Source organism: Passer domesticus, chromosome 3, assembly GCF_036417665.1.
Source record: "Passer domesticus isolate bPasDom1 chromosome 3, bPasDom1.hap1, whole genome shotgun sequence".
In the NCBI taxonomy this organism is placed as follows: Eukaryota; Metazoa; Chordata; class Aves; order Passeriformes; family Passeridae; genus Passer; species Passer domesticus.
In genome coordinates this window covers 75,566,524-75,583,808 of record NC_087476.1, presented here as the reverse complement: position 1 = coordinate 75,583,808, position 17,285 = coordinate 75,566,524, and the positions used below count along the sequence as shown (strand labels likewise).

The 17,285-nt window shown below is 40.9% G+C and overlaps 1 protein-coding gene across 16 annotated transcripts in view; it reads left to right on the top strand.

Annotated features, from left to right (window-relative positions):
* PPP1R17 (protein phosphatase 1 regulatory subunit 17) overlaps positions 1-15,892 on the top strand; it is a 56,760-nt gene extending 40,868 nt beyond the window's left edge. For 4 of the 16 annotated variants that reach the window (XR_010358996.1, XR_010358997.1, XR_010358995.1 and 1 more), the window contains one exon: positions 4,062-5,539. Coding sequence is in view for 1 of the 16 variants with exons in the window: in XM_064414078.1 (XP_064270148.1) it covers positions 4,062-4,141 (80 nt within the window). In the remaining 15 variants the exon portion in view is untranslated. Of the gene's footprint in view, positions 1-2,151; positions 5,540-5,722; positions 12,478-14,493 lie in introns of those variants that run through there. The other 12 variants (XR_010359008.1, XR_010359007.1, XR_010359003.1 and 9 more) reach the window with 9 other exon arrangements.
* The last annotated feature ends 1,393 nt before the right edge of the window (positions 15,893-17,285 follow it).

The window sequence follows — 17,285 nt, the reverse complement described above, 5'->3', positions numbered from 1 at the left end:
CCCTTTGGAGGCGCCTCAATCACCAATTCCACTCGCTTCCCCCTGTTCCCGGCCAGCCCCCTCGTGGGAGTGCGGAACCGCAGTACTGAGGGGTCCTCACTTACTTCAAGGTGCCAAGCTGCCGGCCCTCGTCTCACTCACATGCCACTCACTTGCCTCCCACTCCAGCCGCCAGATACTCTCACCAGTCTGGCGCTGCTCCGTGTCACTGTCCCAAGCTGATCTTCTCTGGTCCTGATAGCCAGCTGTCCTGCAGTTCCAGGGTGGGCGGAAGAAGTCCCAGTGGGCAGACACCAGTCCCAGTGTCTTCTTCAGGCGTGGCTATCGCGGATGAGTCCCCAAGTTGAAATAAATGGGGCAGGAGATCTTTCTCCTTTTTAATGTTTTTATTAAAAAGAATCAGCTTAGGTGGGGAGAAACCGACGGGTCGCACCCACGCTGCCGGTGCTCCCAGGAGTGGCACGGAGGAGGAGGATGATGCAGCTGCATCCGCTGGTCTGCAAGCATAGCTGGGGCTTCCGTCCTTACGGTCCTCTTTCTAGTTAAGACCTTTTCAGGTTAGGGTGAGAAGTGAAAGGATCTTAGCAGATACTGGATTAAGGTCCTCATCTTTAGACATCATTTAGGTCTCTTAATTCCATGTTGGTTTGTTGTTTTTAGGGGTTTTTTCCTGAACATTGCAAAATCTGGTGAAATGCATTCTCATCTGCATACTAGCTCTGATGTCACTCCGCCCCTTGCTACCTGCGGGGGGGTCTGGTGTCACTCCCTGGCAAGCATCAGGGGGGACAATGGCTAATCACCAACCAGTAACTGGTAATTGAAGAAGAACTCTTAACAATAGGTGGCTGCAACATGCAGGTAACCTTCAATTCAACAGCAACTGGCTCAACTTGTTTAACTCTGCAATCTTAAAAAATATTGATAACTTTTTATTCATAACAGTCCTGGTCCCTGGCCAGGAGATCACAGGTGAAGATTCCTAGGTGCCTTGGTCTTCCTCTTGTCCGGGCCGTGCTTGAGGTGATTTGTTTCGGCAAGGGTCAGGTTGTTCTTCCTGGGATTTTTCTCTCTGGTGGTGCCTTTTCTTCGGTTGGAATTCAGTGTCTGGTGGCTTGGCTGCTTGTCTGCGGCTCACCTCTGAGCTTCACCCACCCAGGGACGCCAGCTCTCGGGTTCCCTCCCTGGTTGAGATGATCCCGAGGTGTGTCAAAAGTATTTTTCTCCAACCCAGCTGTGTGACAAGAAATCAGAAGTCTTCGGCTGTCGTTCTCAGCATTGTTTATTATTTATCTAAAACATTTTCTGTCTGGCCTGCCAAGGTCTGGCCTGCCTGGCCTGTTCTGCAGGTCGGTCTGAGGCACACTCTGGCCACCTCTGGGCTGGTGTTGTCTTTTATACAACAAACCACATATTCGATATTTACAGTTATTTTCCAATACCTATCACCTATGTTAGACAGTGACTTTCTAGTCTAAACCAATCCCAAAGTGCTAGCACCACCAAGAAGATGGATGCTAGAAAGAAGGAAGAAGGGCAGGACAACACCCAAATCCCTCCATCTTGTACCCCTAGACCCTCATAGTAAAATTCTTCAAAATTTCACCTTTCACGCTGTGACAACTACTATTATGCTACTTAAACTTTTGTGACTTGTAATTCTTCATATAAGGTTGGTAATTTTCTCTGTGGGTTAAGATCGAATTCGCAGGTGTCTTTGGCTTCATGCCAGGGTCTCCAAGCCCCTGCCAGGGCTTTGAGCCATCCAGGGCATCCAGAGGAATGTGCTGGGTTCTGACACATTAGTGCATAGCTGTAAACTGCATATAAAGTGTAGTTAACTGTCTTTACATTTCAGACAAAATAATCCCTCTGGGCCTGTGATCCAAGGACACACCACAGCCTCAGGCCCCGAAAAGTATAAACAAAAGTGAATTGGGAAGGGGCAAACTGAGGGAATATGGCTTCATTACCTGAAGTTTTAATTGGAGAATTAACCCCTGATATGCAAACAGACTTCTATCTGCCTGAAAAACCTGTGCCGCCATCCATCTTGGGCGGATGTAAAAGCCTCCGCGAGGCTTTTACACTGCCCAAGGCCTGTTGAAGGCCTTTAAAAAATACCCACTTTATTCTCTTAACTCTGTCTAGTTTCTGTTCTAGGTAGCCACTCCAAGGCATCAATACCATGTAGCACTGAGTGCTGCTTACTTCAGTAAGGCTAATAACAAGGAGACAGGACAGAAAGGTTTGTCTATATTTACTTAGCTCACATAATTCTGCTGGGTCTTCTCAGGTCTCCAAGTCTATAATTCAGGTTCTGTTTTGCACAGCAGTTCCATAAAAGCTTAGTTTCTTTGTGTGTGCTACGAGATGGAATATATCTGAAAGTAAATAAGTAGCAAATATTGGGCCAGCCTTCAACCAAAGGCTTTTCATAGCAAATCATGGAGCCATCACTGCTGAATTTCAGCTGCCAGAATGATGTACGTTGGCTGTATCTTGAAAATTAAATTAATGCATCCTTAATGCATCCTTAGAATAGGAAGGGAATGAAATTCAGGCATTTAAATACATAGGTTATTTTGCCTGATAACAGGCACCAGTCTGCCACAGACAGTTATTCACTTGAAAACAGATCCAGAATACAGGATCTGAAAAGCTCTGTACAGAGAGGCAGCATTTTAGCAGGCTGCTTTGATTCCATGCCAAGTGTTCAGAGGTGGCTTCAACAGTAGGCAACAAAGTGTCATAGAGGTATAACTGAAAACAACTGAAAATTGCATTAGTTTCTGTCATTCTCTCAATAGCAAATGCACATAGATTGAATTTCATCATGCATTTGAAGGTACATTTTAAGCACATATTAGTTATGTTTTCCCTGTCCCTCAAATGGCCCAGGATGTAAAAATCAACAAAAAATAACCCCCACTCCCCTTTGTGGCACACACAACCCACACCTGAAAGGCATCAGGAAAAAAACCCTTGACTATTTTTGCCTAGGTTGCCTATAGGGATATAAATCTGTGTGAGGAATATTTACATCCATCTCCATAAAATGGCATCATTCTTTGCAATTAACAAGAGTTACTTAATTGCTTCTTAAACAAATGAAGTCCTTTGTGTTTCAAATTAACTGAAAGGCATAAATGAATGTTACTAATTTATGCCTTTCAGTTTATCTCATAGCATTGTTGAAACCAGCTAGTTCACAAGAACTGCATATAAATGAAGCAGGAGCTAACTTGAAGGGCAGCATAGGTAAATTTTTTGTACCTAGTGCATTGTTCTTGCATCATTCTTACTTATTTTTTAATGAGGAAAGCATTTTTTAATGAGGAAATTTGTTATACCTTGGTATAATATAAAAGCCTCCAGATCCTCAAAGGACAGACTTACTGGTTTAACAGAGAAAAGGAGAAAATGAGACACAGAGAAAGGAAAAGTGACAGATTTGTGGGAGGTATGATCTACAATCCAAGTCTATTTTCGCATTATTTGTCATTCAGTAACTTTTGCAATTTATTGATGCTATATCATTTCAGTGGAGATGGCACTTGTCATGTGGGTATTTAAACATGTCTCTTGTTTCACCTGCATTTGCAAAATCTCAGTAATATGCTATATACATAGAGAAAACATACATGTCCATAAAAGCTGTTTCTGTTACAAAGATTAATTACAGTATTTGCTTCATCATGCAAGCTCTTTCCCTTATTTAGCTACCCAAACCTTTCTAACAAACAGGCTCCCAAATGAAATTTCAGTCTCTTTTTACAGGTAGCAAAAATATACTGGATTTAAGAACACTTAATAATTTTAGCTAAAAATGCAGTGATTCAACTCTAGTTCAGTAAGTATTAAGAGACTGAAATGCCAGAAAGAAATGAGGAGTAATTCACATGATGTTGGAAAATGATATTAAAATCAAGAAATAAGGGAGAACTGAAAAATTCTCTTCTGCCTGATATTTTCTAGAAAGTAGTATATTAAATCAACTCACTTTTCCACCTTTTTGTTGTTTGTTTGTTGTTTGTTTTTTGTGTTCTTCTCTTTTTAAGGCACTAAGCTGTTTACAGAAGAAGAACAAGCAGTGATTATGGAAGATGAAGAAAAAGATGGAGACATAATCCACAGTTAGATTACAGTGGTATTTCAATAATACATTGCAAATAATAATGGGTCATTCAAAGCGGCAACACATTAAAAAAGATCTTTCACATTTGTAAATAATTTTCTCAGTTATACACTTGAATTTAAACTACCATCAAGTGCTTATCTGCTTATCTGCATCTCATAATTCCTAGCAAGCATCATGGGACATGAATGGCAGAAATTTCAGTTACACAGGGTTTGAAGGATTCTGTCAGTTTACTACAAGTGGCTTCCTAGCATTTTTGCCAATGAGAAATATTGGCAAACTGAGGCAAGCCATGACATCACACCACAACATCGGAATCCACCTCAGGTCAGATCTGGTTTTGTGCAGTGTGGTACTCATACAGTACCTGGCACTAGAAGTGGTAATTCAGAGTAGTAAAACATCAGCTAGTGATTCAAATTGCTTTTTTTGCCTGACACTTGACCTCATTTGTCCAACTTTCCTTTCCTGGAATAACACTGACCACAGTGAAAATTCCCATGTGCAGAGCTGATGGGATAGATGAAGAAGGTGAGAGGATCAGGATTCAGTTCTAGAGTGTCTGAAATGCAAAGCAAAAATTTCATCTGCCTGTATCTGCTCATGACTTGTGTCTGTAAGGAGGAAAAGATAAATTTATTTTAGAATTAAAATTACACCTAAGGGCTCTCAGCCTTGACAGATGCATCAAATAGGATGCAGGACAGAGATCTCAGAGGAGAAACACTAGGGAAGTGCAATGCCTGCAGGTAATTGTCTCCACTGGCTTGGTGAAAGATAAAATTTTTGGATAGTTGATCCTTTTGCTCCAAATAATTTCTTTTCACATCTGCTTTTTAAATTGAATTCTGATTCAATTCTTAAATTGAATTAGTTAGGAGAGGTTGTAAAGATTCAAACTCACAGCAGGAAGGTAAAACTTGAATAAAAGGAATAATGTTTCTCAATGGCATATGCTTACTGCAAGGTGGAAGAGCATTGTGACTTTTTAAATAGTTTACCTCAATGATTCAAATAAGAATTGTTTTCACAGACAGCTACAGCATTTGTAGAGAGATGGGTATTGGTAGAATATTTTACCCAAAAAAAGATAGAACTGGACACTGTCTGCTGACCTTAATACTCTGGGATAGATGGAGTAGCACTGCCAGATGAACCCTTACGGAACTAAGCAAAGAGATTGAAGATTATCTGGCCTGGTGGACAGAATTTAGTTATCTTTTTAAGTCACTTATACAGACAGCTGAGGACCATATTAGTTTGGACTCCATTTGCCACTGTGACTGACCCAACATCTTTCATGAGAATACAGTCCATTCACAAATATATGTGAATGTATACTCTCAAAATGTAATCAATGAGCTTACAATAAATAATTGCATGTTAAATTGCACAAGAGGTCCACTATATGATTAATGGGATACCTCTTACTTAGAAAGTGTACTAGTTGTTATCCTATTAATCTATCAGTGAGATAATACTTAAAATATAAATCATGTATAGTTCAAGTGACAGCATTAATATAAGATCCACAGTAAAGTGTGGAAACAGATGGACATGACAGCCCTCTCCCTTGGACAGATATCCCTTGAATGGGCTATGATAAGAGCTTCCCAAAGTCTCATGGACTGAGAAATCCTCCGTGGTCATGGTGAGTTCCCAGCATGCTTTGGAACCCCATGTAGATTTGTTGGGACTGATTGGTTTTTCCCCCTTTGTACCACCCCTGCTTTTCCCATAAAACCCCAGTTTCTGCCTTGTTCAGGAGGGAGCTGCCATCACTAGCATCCTTCGCAAGGTGCTGGAATAAAGGCTATCTCTGTGGAACAACCACACAGTGCTCCTGTCTCTTTGTCCCTGTGTTGGCCAGGGTACACCTCGCAAGGCAGAGCTGAAATCACTAAGAGCTGAAATCACTGCTAAGAGCTGAGGTGAGCTGCCTACCCCTTGCTGAGGTTACCTGGCAGCTGAAGGATTGCCTAAGACTTCTAGAAAGGTCTCTCTTGTGGGACCTCTCTCTGGGAAGGTTGCGGCGTCAAGGTCAAGCCATCAGACCCCCAACTGCCTCTGCAGTAAAGTATGTCACAACAAGTACACAACAAGAATATGACTCAGGTCTACCTTTGCCAGTGAAGTTGGTGAATATTTTCAGTGCATGTGTAGTGAGTTGACCTTGGCTAGATGCCAGATACCCACCAGTCTGCTCTATCACTCCCCTTTACGCCAGGACAGTGGAGAGAAAATAAGATGGAAAACAACTAGTAGGTTGAGATAAGGCAGTTTAAAAAGCAAGAACAAAAACAAAAAGAAAAGCAAAAGTTTACACATGCATAAGAAAAAGGGAAAACAATTAATACCTACTTCCCATCAGCAAGCAATATTCAGCCTTTTCCCAGGAAGCAGGGTTTCAGCACACACTTCTGGAATGGTTGTTCCAGAAGGCAAAAGTGGTAACATAACAAATGTCCCCCATTCCTTCTCTCTCCCATAGCTTTTATATCTGACCTGATATCATGTGGTATAGAATACCCCTTTGGTTTATTTGGGTCAGCCACTTTTGGCATAGTTTTGTCCCCTACCAGGATCTTGCTCACTCCCAGTCCCTTGATAGGAGCCATGCGAGACAATGTTAGAGACAGTGCCGATGCTGTGCCAGTGCTGCTCAGCAGTAGCAAAACCACTGGTGTGTTACCAGTACGTATCCAGCTACCAATGCAAAGCACAGCACTGTTGGGGCTGCTAAGGGAAAATGAACTCTATTTTTGTCAGCCCCAATACAATTTCCGCCCCTTATTCCATACTATTTGCATCCTCCTCAGATCTCACATAATTTATATATCTTCCAACTCCTCCATTGTATTTCTCATTACTGGAATCCGTTTTTACCCACGCTTACAACTTAACTACATCCTTACACCATCTCTATACCCAATATACACTTTCATTAACTACTACCCCTGTCCTTTAACAGATTGATATTACTTTCCCTTTTCATGGGCTTCCTCCATCTCTCCAGATCCATCACTTGGGCTCCATTCAATCAGGATGGGTAGTCAAGACAGGAGAAGAAGCATACTTGATCACTGGGCATGAAGACTGGCCTGGCTCGAGTCATCATTGCATCCTCCTTGCCCATCACAAAATTAATTCTTCATCAGTTCAAGTCATTCCTGCTACTTTACTTCCTGCAACACATAATTTATGCCACAGATTGTTTTTCCCACAAGGTTAAATTTCCTTGAGTCACACAGCAGGTCTCCCAACTCTTCCACACTACCTACCAAATACACCCTGGTCCTTGGGCAAAAACAATCCCACAAATGGGTTTGCCTTTCCTCATGGAAGGAGAAATCCACACCAGCTTTCCCGGCCATGAAGCCCCAGTCATGAAGAAAGAAACAGAGTTAGCTATCTGGCCTCCATCTGGGGCTTCCCTTCTCTCTGACCGAGGCAGGACAGAACCAATCTCTTGGGCTGCCCCTAAAACCTGGGCTGCTGGTTCATAGGTATGTGAAAGTATGCAGAGTTTCTGCTGCATTTCAGACCAAGAAGATTCAATTTCTACAGCTGATGTATGCATTTGCAGGTAATACTATGATATGAAGCTGCTGAAATATGATGCAGGGGCTCTTTGAACCACCTTCCTCCACATGGCCATTGTGCAAGGGACAGCCTCTGGATCTTTAAGGACTTTATCCTTTTTCAGATTTCTATAGATGACTTCCAGCACTGCTAATTCTCTCAGATACTGGATAACTTCAGCTGTGGTGGTCCACTTTCCTGAGGAGTTTATTCCCAAGAACTGGATGTCCTGTGCAGTTCCCTTAACTTTGTTTTATGGCAAGAACAGCTTTCAGAAGGATTTGGATTTTTTATTCTTTCCTTCTTCAAAAACTTCTTCTGCTGTATTGCCCCACACAATGATATCATCAAGACATTGCAGGTGTTCTGGAGCTCTACCCTGTTCGATATCAAATAGTGGAGCTTCCATAAATGATCTTAAAAGATCTTCCTTAAATTAATATCTTGCCCTCACACTTGAGAGGAGCTGTCTACAGAGGCTGCAAATTGCTCATTCTTTTCCAATTCCTCTTTCAACTTCCCAATCTCTAGCAAGGGATCCCAGCTGTTGGACTTCATGACCTTCTAACTGCTGAGTGTTGGCTCCATTATCCCAGCATCGAAGAAATCCATTCATCTGGCTGGTGACTGTAGTCTTTTCTCAAGTCTCAAAGTTCTGATGAAGTCAGAGTAACTTGGGTTTCCTGTTTGATTTGCCTCACTCCTTTCAATTTCTGTGTTGAAGGACCTGCTATTGAAGGATCTGCTTCTTCCATCTAACCCCTCCTCTCCTATTTCTTCTTCTTCTTCTTCTTTCTCCCTTACTAATCAATGGTATGAGCCTGTTACCTTGTCAATTTTTTTTTCCATTACTAGAGTAATAACTTCAGTTACTGTAGTTTGAGTCTGTCTCAGTTATAAGTGTCCTCAAATGCAGTTTGGGTTCCTGCCATAACTACAGCTGCATCGGACTCTGAGAGTCACAAGATTTTGTTATTCATGCTATTCTTTTTCTTTCAAACCTTCTGATCAATCTGTTATCTCTGTTCTTTTAGTATCGTTTTAATGTAGTATTTTAATATAATATATAAGATAATAAACCAGCCTTCTGAAAATGGAGTCAAGCCTCTCATCTCCACACATAAGGAGTTCACAACAGTTCAGCACAGCATGGATTTAGCTGAAGGAAATTGAGAGCAAAGGAACCTGATCAGAATTCCATTAAATTTTAGAAGCCACAGGCATTCCCCATGACTCAACAAGCTGAGTGGTGCAGCTGACACTCCTGGAGGACAGGATGCCACCCAGAGGGACCTGGAGAAGCTTGAGAAGTGGCCTCATGTGAACTTTATGACGTTCAGCAAGACCAATTGCAAGGTGCTGCACCTGGGTCAAGCACCCCATGGTATCAATACAAGCTGGGCAATGAACATCTCATGTACAGCCCTGCTGAGAAGGAATAGGGGGTGCTGGTGGATGAGAGGCTGGATATGCAGCCCAGAAAGCCAACCATGTCCCAGGGCTGCATCAAAATCTGGATAGACAGCAGGTCAACAAGAGATGATTCTACCCTTTTGTTCTGCTCTGGTAAGATCCCACCTGCAGTGCTGAGTCCAGCTCTGGGGTCCCCAGCACAGGAAGAACACGGACCCATTAGAGCAGGTCCAGAGGATGGTTAGGACCTGCTCTAATGGGTCTATGTTCAGAGGGCTAGAGAACCTCTCCTATGAAGACAGGCTGAGAGAGCTGTGGTTGCTTGTCCTGGAGAAGAGAAAGCTCCAAGACGACATTTTAGTACCTTCCAGTATCTAAAATAGACCTACAGGAAAGCTGGAGAGGGACTTTCTACAAAGGCATGTAGTGATAGGACAAGGGTGTATGGATTTAAACAGAGAGAGTAGGTTCAGGTTGGATATTAGGAAGAAATTCTTTCCTTTGAATGCTGGAGACACTGGAACAGTTTGTCCAGAGGGGCTGCAGATGCTCCATCCCTGAAAGTGTTGAAGGCCAGCTTGGATGGGGCCCTGCCCCATGTGGAAGATGTCCCTGGTCATGTAAGAGGTGTTGGAATAAGATGATATTTAAGGTCCCTTTAAACCCAAACCATTCTCAGAGTCTGTGATAACACCTCACACAGGTCAATTCATTATCCTGTGCCTTGACTACATACCACTATATTCAAGATAACAACTTATCTCTGCCTCATGGCAAAGAAGAGAGTGTGGACCAGGAGAGCAAAGACAAAAATCTCCCCCTTTGTAAGAAGCTAGTGACAGGAGAACAATAACACAAATTATTGTTAATAATGAAAGAAATAAAAAGAGGCTTCTCTTTCAACCTCTACAAGTGACCTAGTGCTGTCCATGGGCAGAACTCTGTTAGGTAAAGTGTCCTGTATTGTTGCAAACAGGCCCCCTGCTGGGTAATAATTAGCATAGACTCCATGTATTACAGAAGGCTGATCAATAATCTATATATTTACAACGAAACCCATTGCTTTTATAGACAGTTATGATACACGTTGTACTTGATTGGTCCTCCAATCCAAACACCATCACCATTGGCTGATTAAGAAACCACCCTTTGGTAAACAAATCTCCATAACACATTCCACATGTTCACAATACCAGGTGCAGCAAGTTAAGATAAAGATTGTTTCTCATTCTCTGATCTTCTCACAGCTTTCCCCAGGACAATGCCTGGGAGAGTTGTGTTTCTCTCTGTGGCCAGAGAACTGCTGCCGCAGTCCTGTGGGGAAGAAATGACACAGACAGAAAATGTGTTTGGAAAGACAATCTAATTTTGCACATATACATATATATATATATATATAGAGAGAGAGAGAGAGAGATACGTGGATACAATATATGCAGTATACAGCCTATTTAAGTAAAACCTTTCAGGGTATTCTATGAGCAAAATACAGTTCTTAGAAAATTCCCAGAGAGAAATCATATTTCATAAGCAGGAGGCTTTAAAGTGCATTCCTTTTAGCACTGTGTTTAGGCAGTGACCCAGCCCTGCTGGTGGTGGTTAAGATCAACATCACAAACATGAAGCACAGAGTATAAAGGATGAAAACAACTGAAACATGGTAACATCAGAGTACTTGGCCAGCGAATAAGTCTAGCAAAATATTATAAAAAGGTGTGAGACCTTGAGGCGAGTGCACCTGAAATTGAACTGGTCCTCTCTTAAGTGACTGAAGGGCATCAGTAGCACTGGGAAAATACCTTGGCTTTTTTCACATGACAACCAGCCTTGATTTTAACATGACTGTCACAGACTAGTGGTATCTAGTGCTGACAGCTGGTGTAGTTTTAATGTTGAACATGATTACAAACTTGCTGTTTATAACAATGCTAATTAACAGTGAGCAAATTTTTAGAAATAGAAATAATAGAATTGGTAGGTGGCAGGGATGCTTCTAACAAGAACTCTTAAAACAAAGAGTGTTCAGACAGGTTTCTGTACAAGAAATTTTGCTTCACAAACTTTGACACTCCTTGGAGGAGCCAACAATGGTTTTCTCCATATTTCTAAGGTCCTGATCCAAACAATGGCAAAGCTACTGAGGTGTCATGGTTTAAAAGAGAATTGCAACATATTAAGATGGGTAAACAACTAGTTAACAATGGAGAGAAAAATAAAAATCCATCAATAAATTTAAAAGTGTGATGAAATGGTCAGGATTCACAGTAAAGAAGGATTGTTGCTTCTGCTATTCAATGTGCTTCTCCAGAAGGTGTGGAAAAGTTGTGGGTGGAAGAAGAAAGCAAGTGAGGAACAGAAATGAAGAAAAAGTTAAGTAGAAAAGAAAAATAAGCAGAAGCTTATTTAAGTGTAGTTGGCAAATCTACCAATTCAGTGTTGGTTAGTGCAGAAAGATGCATGTAGAGAGAGGCAACACTAACTCCACAAGTCCATGTGTGCACTTGGGCTAAACATTAATTAGGATTTTTTTATAGAGAATTCTACAGAAACTACTGTTCAGTCCTGAAGTAGATTCAAAAATGAAAGTACAACTTTAAAATCTATTCAGAAAAGCATAGAAGGTGAAACAGAAAGTGTAATTACATTTTTTTCAACATTTCTGGTATACCTGCAACTTGAGCAGTATGCAGTGCTTGTTCTCTCCTTTCAAAATGAGATTAAAACCAATAAGCATACAGAGAAGAACAGCAAGGAAAATGAAAAGTAGACTAGGTTTGCCTGTGAGGAAAGCAAAAAGAGGACTGCAAAGGGACAGTTGAGGTCATATGTAAATCACCAGGGGCTTGGGGAAAGAGGCTTGGGAAACAATTGTTTCCCTCTTGGGAAAAAAATTGCCACTGTTTCTCAAAGTGCAAAATCTGGGGTGAGAGGAACTTTTTCACAAGGAACATGTTCAACTGTGAATCTCAGGCCCATGGGACACTGTGTACTGAAAGAATGCATGGGATCAAATCCAACTAAATTAGTGCCATGAAAGACAATTGGTGTTATTTAGCATTCAACAGAATTTTAGCAAAGAACAATTTTAATGTTGTGCTATATATTCTTTTTCTAGTGAGTGAAGAGAGAGGACCCACTGTAATCCAGCCTCCTACCTGCATCCTTCTGAATACCTATCACACTGTGACAGGAGGACATTTATTCTCAGTACTGTTAGGAAAGAAAAAATTTTCCGATGCTGTCTGAAATAGTAGTTTTAACTGTGGGAGGCAGAAGGTCATATTGAGAACACCATGAGGAAATCAACAATCTAGGAAAGCATTGACTTAATTTGACAGGAGGTAAGTCACATACAATCACATTATGTATGTAATTCTTTTAAGGTAACAGACCAATATTTTAGTACTAAGTGAGCATCTGCTGCAATAATAAGGCTATTGAAGTAACTTCTAACAAAATGTCCATTATCACGTATAGTCAAACCATACACTTGGTTTCAGTTAGAATTGCAGCTGCTGTCAATGCACTGTAGCCTGTGCAATGATTCCACTCTGTCTGCCATTTCAGAAGAAGCCTCTTTTATCTCTTCTGCTATTTCCTCTTCCAACTCTGGAGAATATGTTGGAATATGTCATTCTTCCCCTCTTGTCAAACACCTTACTTCTCACCGGATGTTCCTCCAATTTCTTCTGTAAGACAGGGAAATAATCTCCTGGGTTGTGAGTAGGCCTCCTGAGGTAATGCAGTTGAGTTTTGATGGCTAGTGGTGACAAAGGAAGAACAATGATGGTTACTGTGCCTAGATTTCACTCACTTGTGGAGAAGAAATAGATTCCTCAGAAGCTGTACCCTTAGCCTGTCTGTGCAAAGGAGGGCTTCTCAGCCTAAGAGCCAGGATTCTTTTGGGTTAATGGGCAGTTACAGACAGAAAAAAGTTCACAGAAAAAAAAAGGTTTAAAAATATAAATAATAAATATAGATGTAAAACTCTAAAATGAAACACAGGCATCTCCAAAATTGAAAGTAGGGCAATTAAGCCCTACAGAATACTGGATCTTGAAATCATGCCCTTATTCTTACATCTCAGCAGACTACATCAACACAGGAAAGAACATTCTCATTATCAGAAAACAACGGTTTAGACAGTTGATGAAACTGCCAAAACTGAGTGAAGAAGCAACTTTATACTTACCTATCTACATATATATTGCAAAACACTTCACTGTTTTCAAAATGTTGTTGGTCAAGGTAATTTTAAGGCAATAAATCTGAATTGAGATAATGTTTCTCAGAATTCAGGAATAGGTGTATTTGAGGCATTTTGTCTGATTTTCCAATAAATTACAGGCCATTGTAAAAGTGGTCTACATAATAATCTGACCATTCTCAACTTCTCGACTCTGTTTATTTGAACGTACATCTTGCTTTTTTACCTCTTTACATGGATATAAAAAAATTAACCATGACCATGATCAAAATATTTTCATCTTATGCTTAGTTATTAGTTTCAAAATAACCAATTGAATAATTAGTATGACAAGGATTTAAAAATAAAAGTCATTTCTCTTAGCAGGAATCCTAAGAAGCAAAAAACATTCCACTGTGGGAGTTAGCTAACATCACTGATTGAAATGCTACAACAGTCATACTCCCATCTTGCTAAACTCCTCCAGAGATTAATCATACTCTAAAATGTCTTGGGAAACAAAAATCTATGGATTTTCTAAACTTTAGGAATGTGCATCCAGATTTCTGCATAGTCATGATCCTTCCTGTTCTCAACTAGATTAGTTTCACATTCATTAAAATTCAATAGGTTGATTGTGATTCTCAGGACCTTCGTGCATGGGGTGATACAAGTATTTTTTTCTCTTATTTTTTTCCCTTTTAATTTAGGGAAAGAATTTCTTTTTTAAAATCATGTCTATCATCAAGGCAATGAAAGCAGAGAAAACATATTTAGTAGTCCTATGTTGGTAGTGCCAGTGTAGACAATAGTTACACAAGTAGCATCACGCAGATTGTGTGTTCTCCAGACACTAACTCAGAAAGGAGGCTGAGTGCATTAGTCGCGCTGTTTGCTCTGACCGGTGAGATGTGCAACCCACCATTTGATGAAACCTCAGATTTGGCTAGGATAGCATGCACATAGTATTTCCTCTTAACACTTCTTTCATACAACTCTTTGCTTCTTGGAGAGATGCCAATGGATATAAATACCTGGGCCTATGTCTACATCGCACCTTGATTTGCATACCAGATGAAAGAAAGAATGTCAGAGCTGATGCTTCCTAGACAACTGCACATAAAAAACAAACCTAGTCTGTTAATAAAAATCATCTTTTTCCCTTTTGCAGCCTTTCTCAAGAAAGGAGGTTTTCTGCTGTAAATATCAGAAAGATCCGCAGGACAGAGGAGCAGGAGTGCCAGGCCCGTGTTTCATTAGAGTGATTAAAGAAATGGTCTAAACTTACAGAGAGTGTTAAGAAAATCTGTGGTTATACAAAATTCACTTTTATCCAATGAGACACTGATAGTAAAAGATTTTAAAACCATAGCAAACTCAGGGAGTTGGAAAGAAAGCTAGGCTTAGTAGGCCCTGGGAAAATGTTAAAACTAAGCCCTGGGAAACATTAGACCTTGTGTTTGCCAGATCATGTGGAATTGCACCTGCGTAACCAGTATATGATAAATGATATAATTGTTAGATGTGATGATTGTTTAGATATAATTATTGTTTAATCGTAAGAATCATGAGAAACCATGTTCAAAGGGTTTGGGGGGATCACGAGAAACCTATGCTTGGATGAAATCAATGTATACGATAGATCAATGTAAGTTTAATAATTAATATGTGAGTTATATAATGATAGAATATAAAAACATGTTCATCCCGAACCCATGACAGAGTCAGATTTCGGTCTGTACCCGTGACACCCAGAGGTCTTCAATAAAAGCACCTGCATATAATCATTCTGTGATTATGTATTCCTGAATGCTAACAACACCTCAATGAAAGTTCAAAGATAGCTAGTTCTTGATCAGTCACTATGACACTAGAGAGGTCTTCTTCTGTCATCCCCTATGGAACCAGGAGCAGAAGCTGTAAGAATTGGGATGCAGAGATGTTACCAGTGGTCCAAGTGCTTTGCATCACCCACTGCTGCCAGGCATGGAAAGAATTCTTCCCCCCACAAAGGCCTGTGGCCCCTGAGATAGCTCCAGTCTGAGGGAGAATAGGGTTTGGACATCTCCTGAGAGGTTTGGCCAGCCTGTGGGAAGAGGTGGAAGTGGATTTTTCTCATGCTCAGGGAATAGTAAACCTCTAATGCTGAGGTCAGGGAGCAATTTCCCCCCAGGCAGATTTGCACTCATCCCTGGGGGCCTTTTCCCTTCCTCTGCAGTATCAAACCTGAGCACTGGTCAGGCTCCTCCAGGTTGCTGCCTGCTGCTCACCCACCATGAAGATAGACTGTTGTGCCCCACATTCATTCTTTTGTTATCTTCTTCCTTTGTGTGATTGTTATTGAAACTAATTATTCATGTTCTCTTCAGGAAACAGGGTTTTCTTGGCCTGTATTCCTTCTGCTGCTTTCTGTAGCTCTGTTAGACTGACAGACTGCAAAGGATGTTTTTTAAAAACTAAATCGAGATGCATCACCCAGCTTCGGACTACATATGGGCATTGTGTTAACACTTGTGAACAGGCGCGGTGAAATGGTTTCAGAAAAATAATGGTAAATAAACCCAAAAATAAAATCCTGATTCCAGTTGTAGCCTTTGTGTTATATGTCCTTGAAAGCATTTTTGGTGCTGAAAAACCCATGGCATTTCAGGCAAATGAAATTGCTTTTCACCATTTAAGTTGTGGTGTGCAGGAAATAGAAATAGAAATAGAAATAGAAATAGAAATAGAAATAGAAATAGAAATAGAAATAGAAATAAATAGAAATAGCAGTAGAAATAAATTGTAATAAGAATTAGAAATAGGAATAGATATAGAAGTAGAACAGAGCCTTTTACTCCTAGAATTCTCTATGACATGCTAAGATCCAGGTCTGAGGGCTCCATCCTGGAGAACCACTCTCTGCAGTGCATGTCCCAGGCCCTCCCAGGAGACAGACAGAGATGGGCACACAGACTGAAAGTCCCAGTCTGAGCTGGGATCAGCCCTGGATCCTTGGGAGAAGATGGTGGGGGTCGTGGGTATGGCTGGTCCAATACACTGAGACCTCTGTGCACTTCCATTTCCAAGCCACAGAAATGAAAATATGGTCACTCAGTGATTGCAAATGATTACAGCCTGGTTACATAAATATCCCTGCTGTGCTTTCTCATCACACTTAGTCCAGGCTCCTTGAAGAAATGCTTAGTTCAACCACTTTGTTCTCAAAAAAAAGGAGTCATTCTAAGAAGCAGAAGATGTGCTCATGGCCTCTGGGCTCCCTATGGTGCTGTGATATGCTGTTGAGTTGCCAGTTGACTCTGGTTTGACCAGTGGTCAAGGCAAGGTAGGAACTCTGTCAGGGCTCTCTCCTGTATGCGGCTACCTCACCTCATAAAACTTGACCTGCTGTGTGACTTCTTGGGTGATTCTTCCTCTCTCATACTTAAAATTGGCAAAGGTACAGATTCAAAACACAGCAGTGAGGCAGACTGACCAACCTGCTGGCAAAGAGATGGATGGGATCATACACACACATGCCTTTTTTTGGTCACCCTCACTCCTTTAGAAGTGATATTAAACAAAAGGTGATAAAGCTTCCCCTTTTAATTCAAGACGCTGAGTGCAATTTGCACAAAAACTAGGAAGACAATAACATTTACTCAATTAGAAAATTGTGTGTGTGTATTAACACCAGACTGTCTTCTGACTACATGTTAGTGGTCGCTTCCAGCAAAACCAACCCTCCCAAATACATATAGAACATAGAGAAACAACACAATAATGGCTGTAAGCAAAATGTCGTCAGCACTGGACTACATGCATGGAAAACATTGTACTATCATCTACTCCCCAGCACATATAGTAAGTATGGAAATATTTACAGAAAGGGCAGATTTTCAATCCATACCAGAGCAATTACATTGCTGTATAAGCCACAGTAACAGGGCATGGGTAGGAAGTTATCAGTGTTAAAATAGCCAA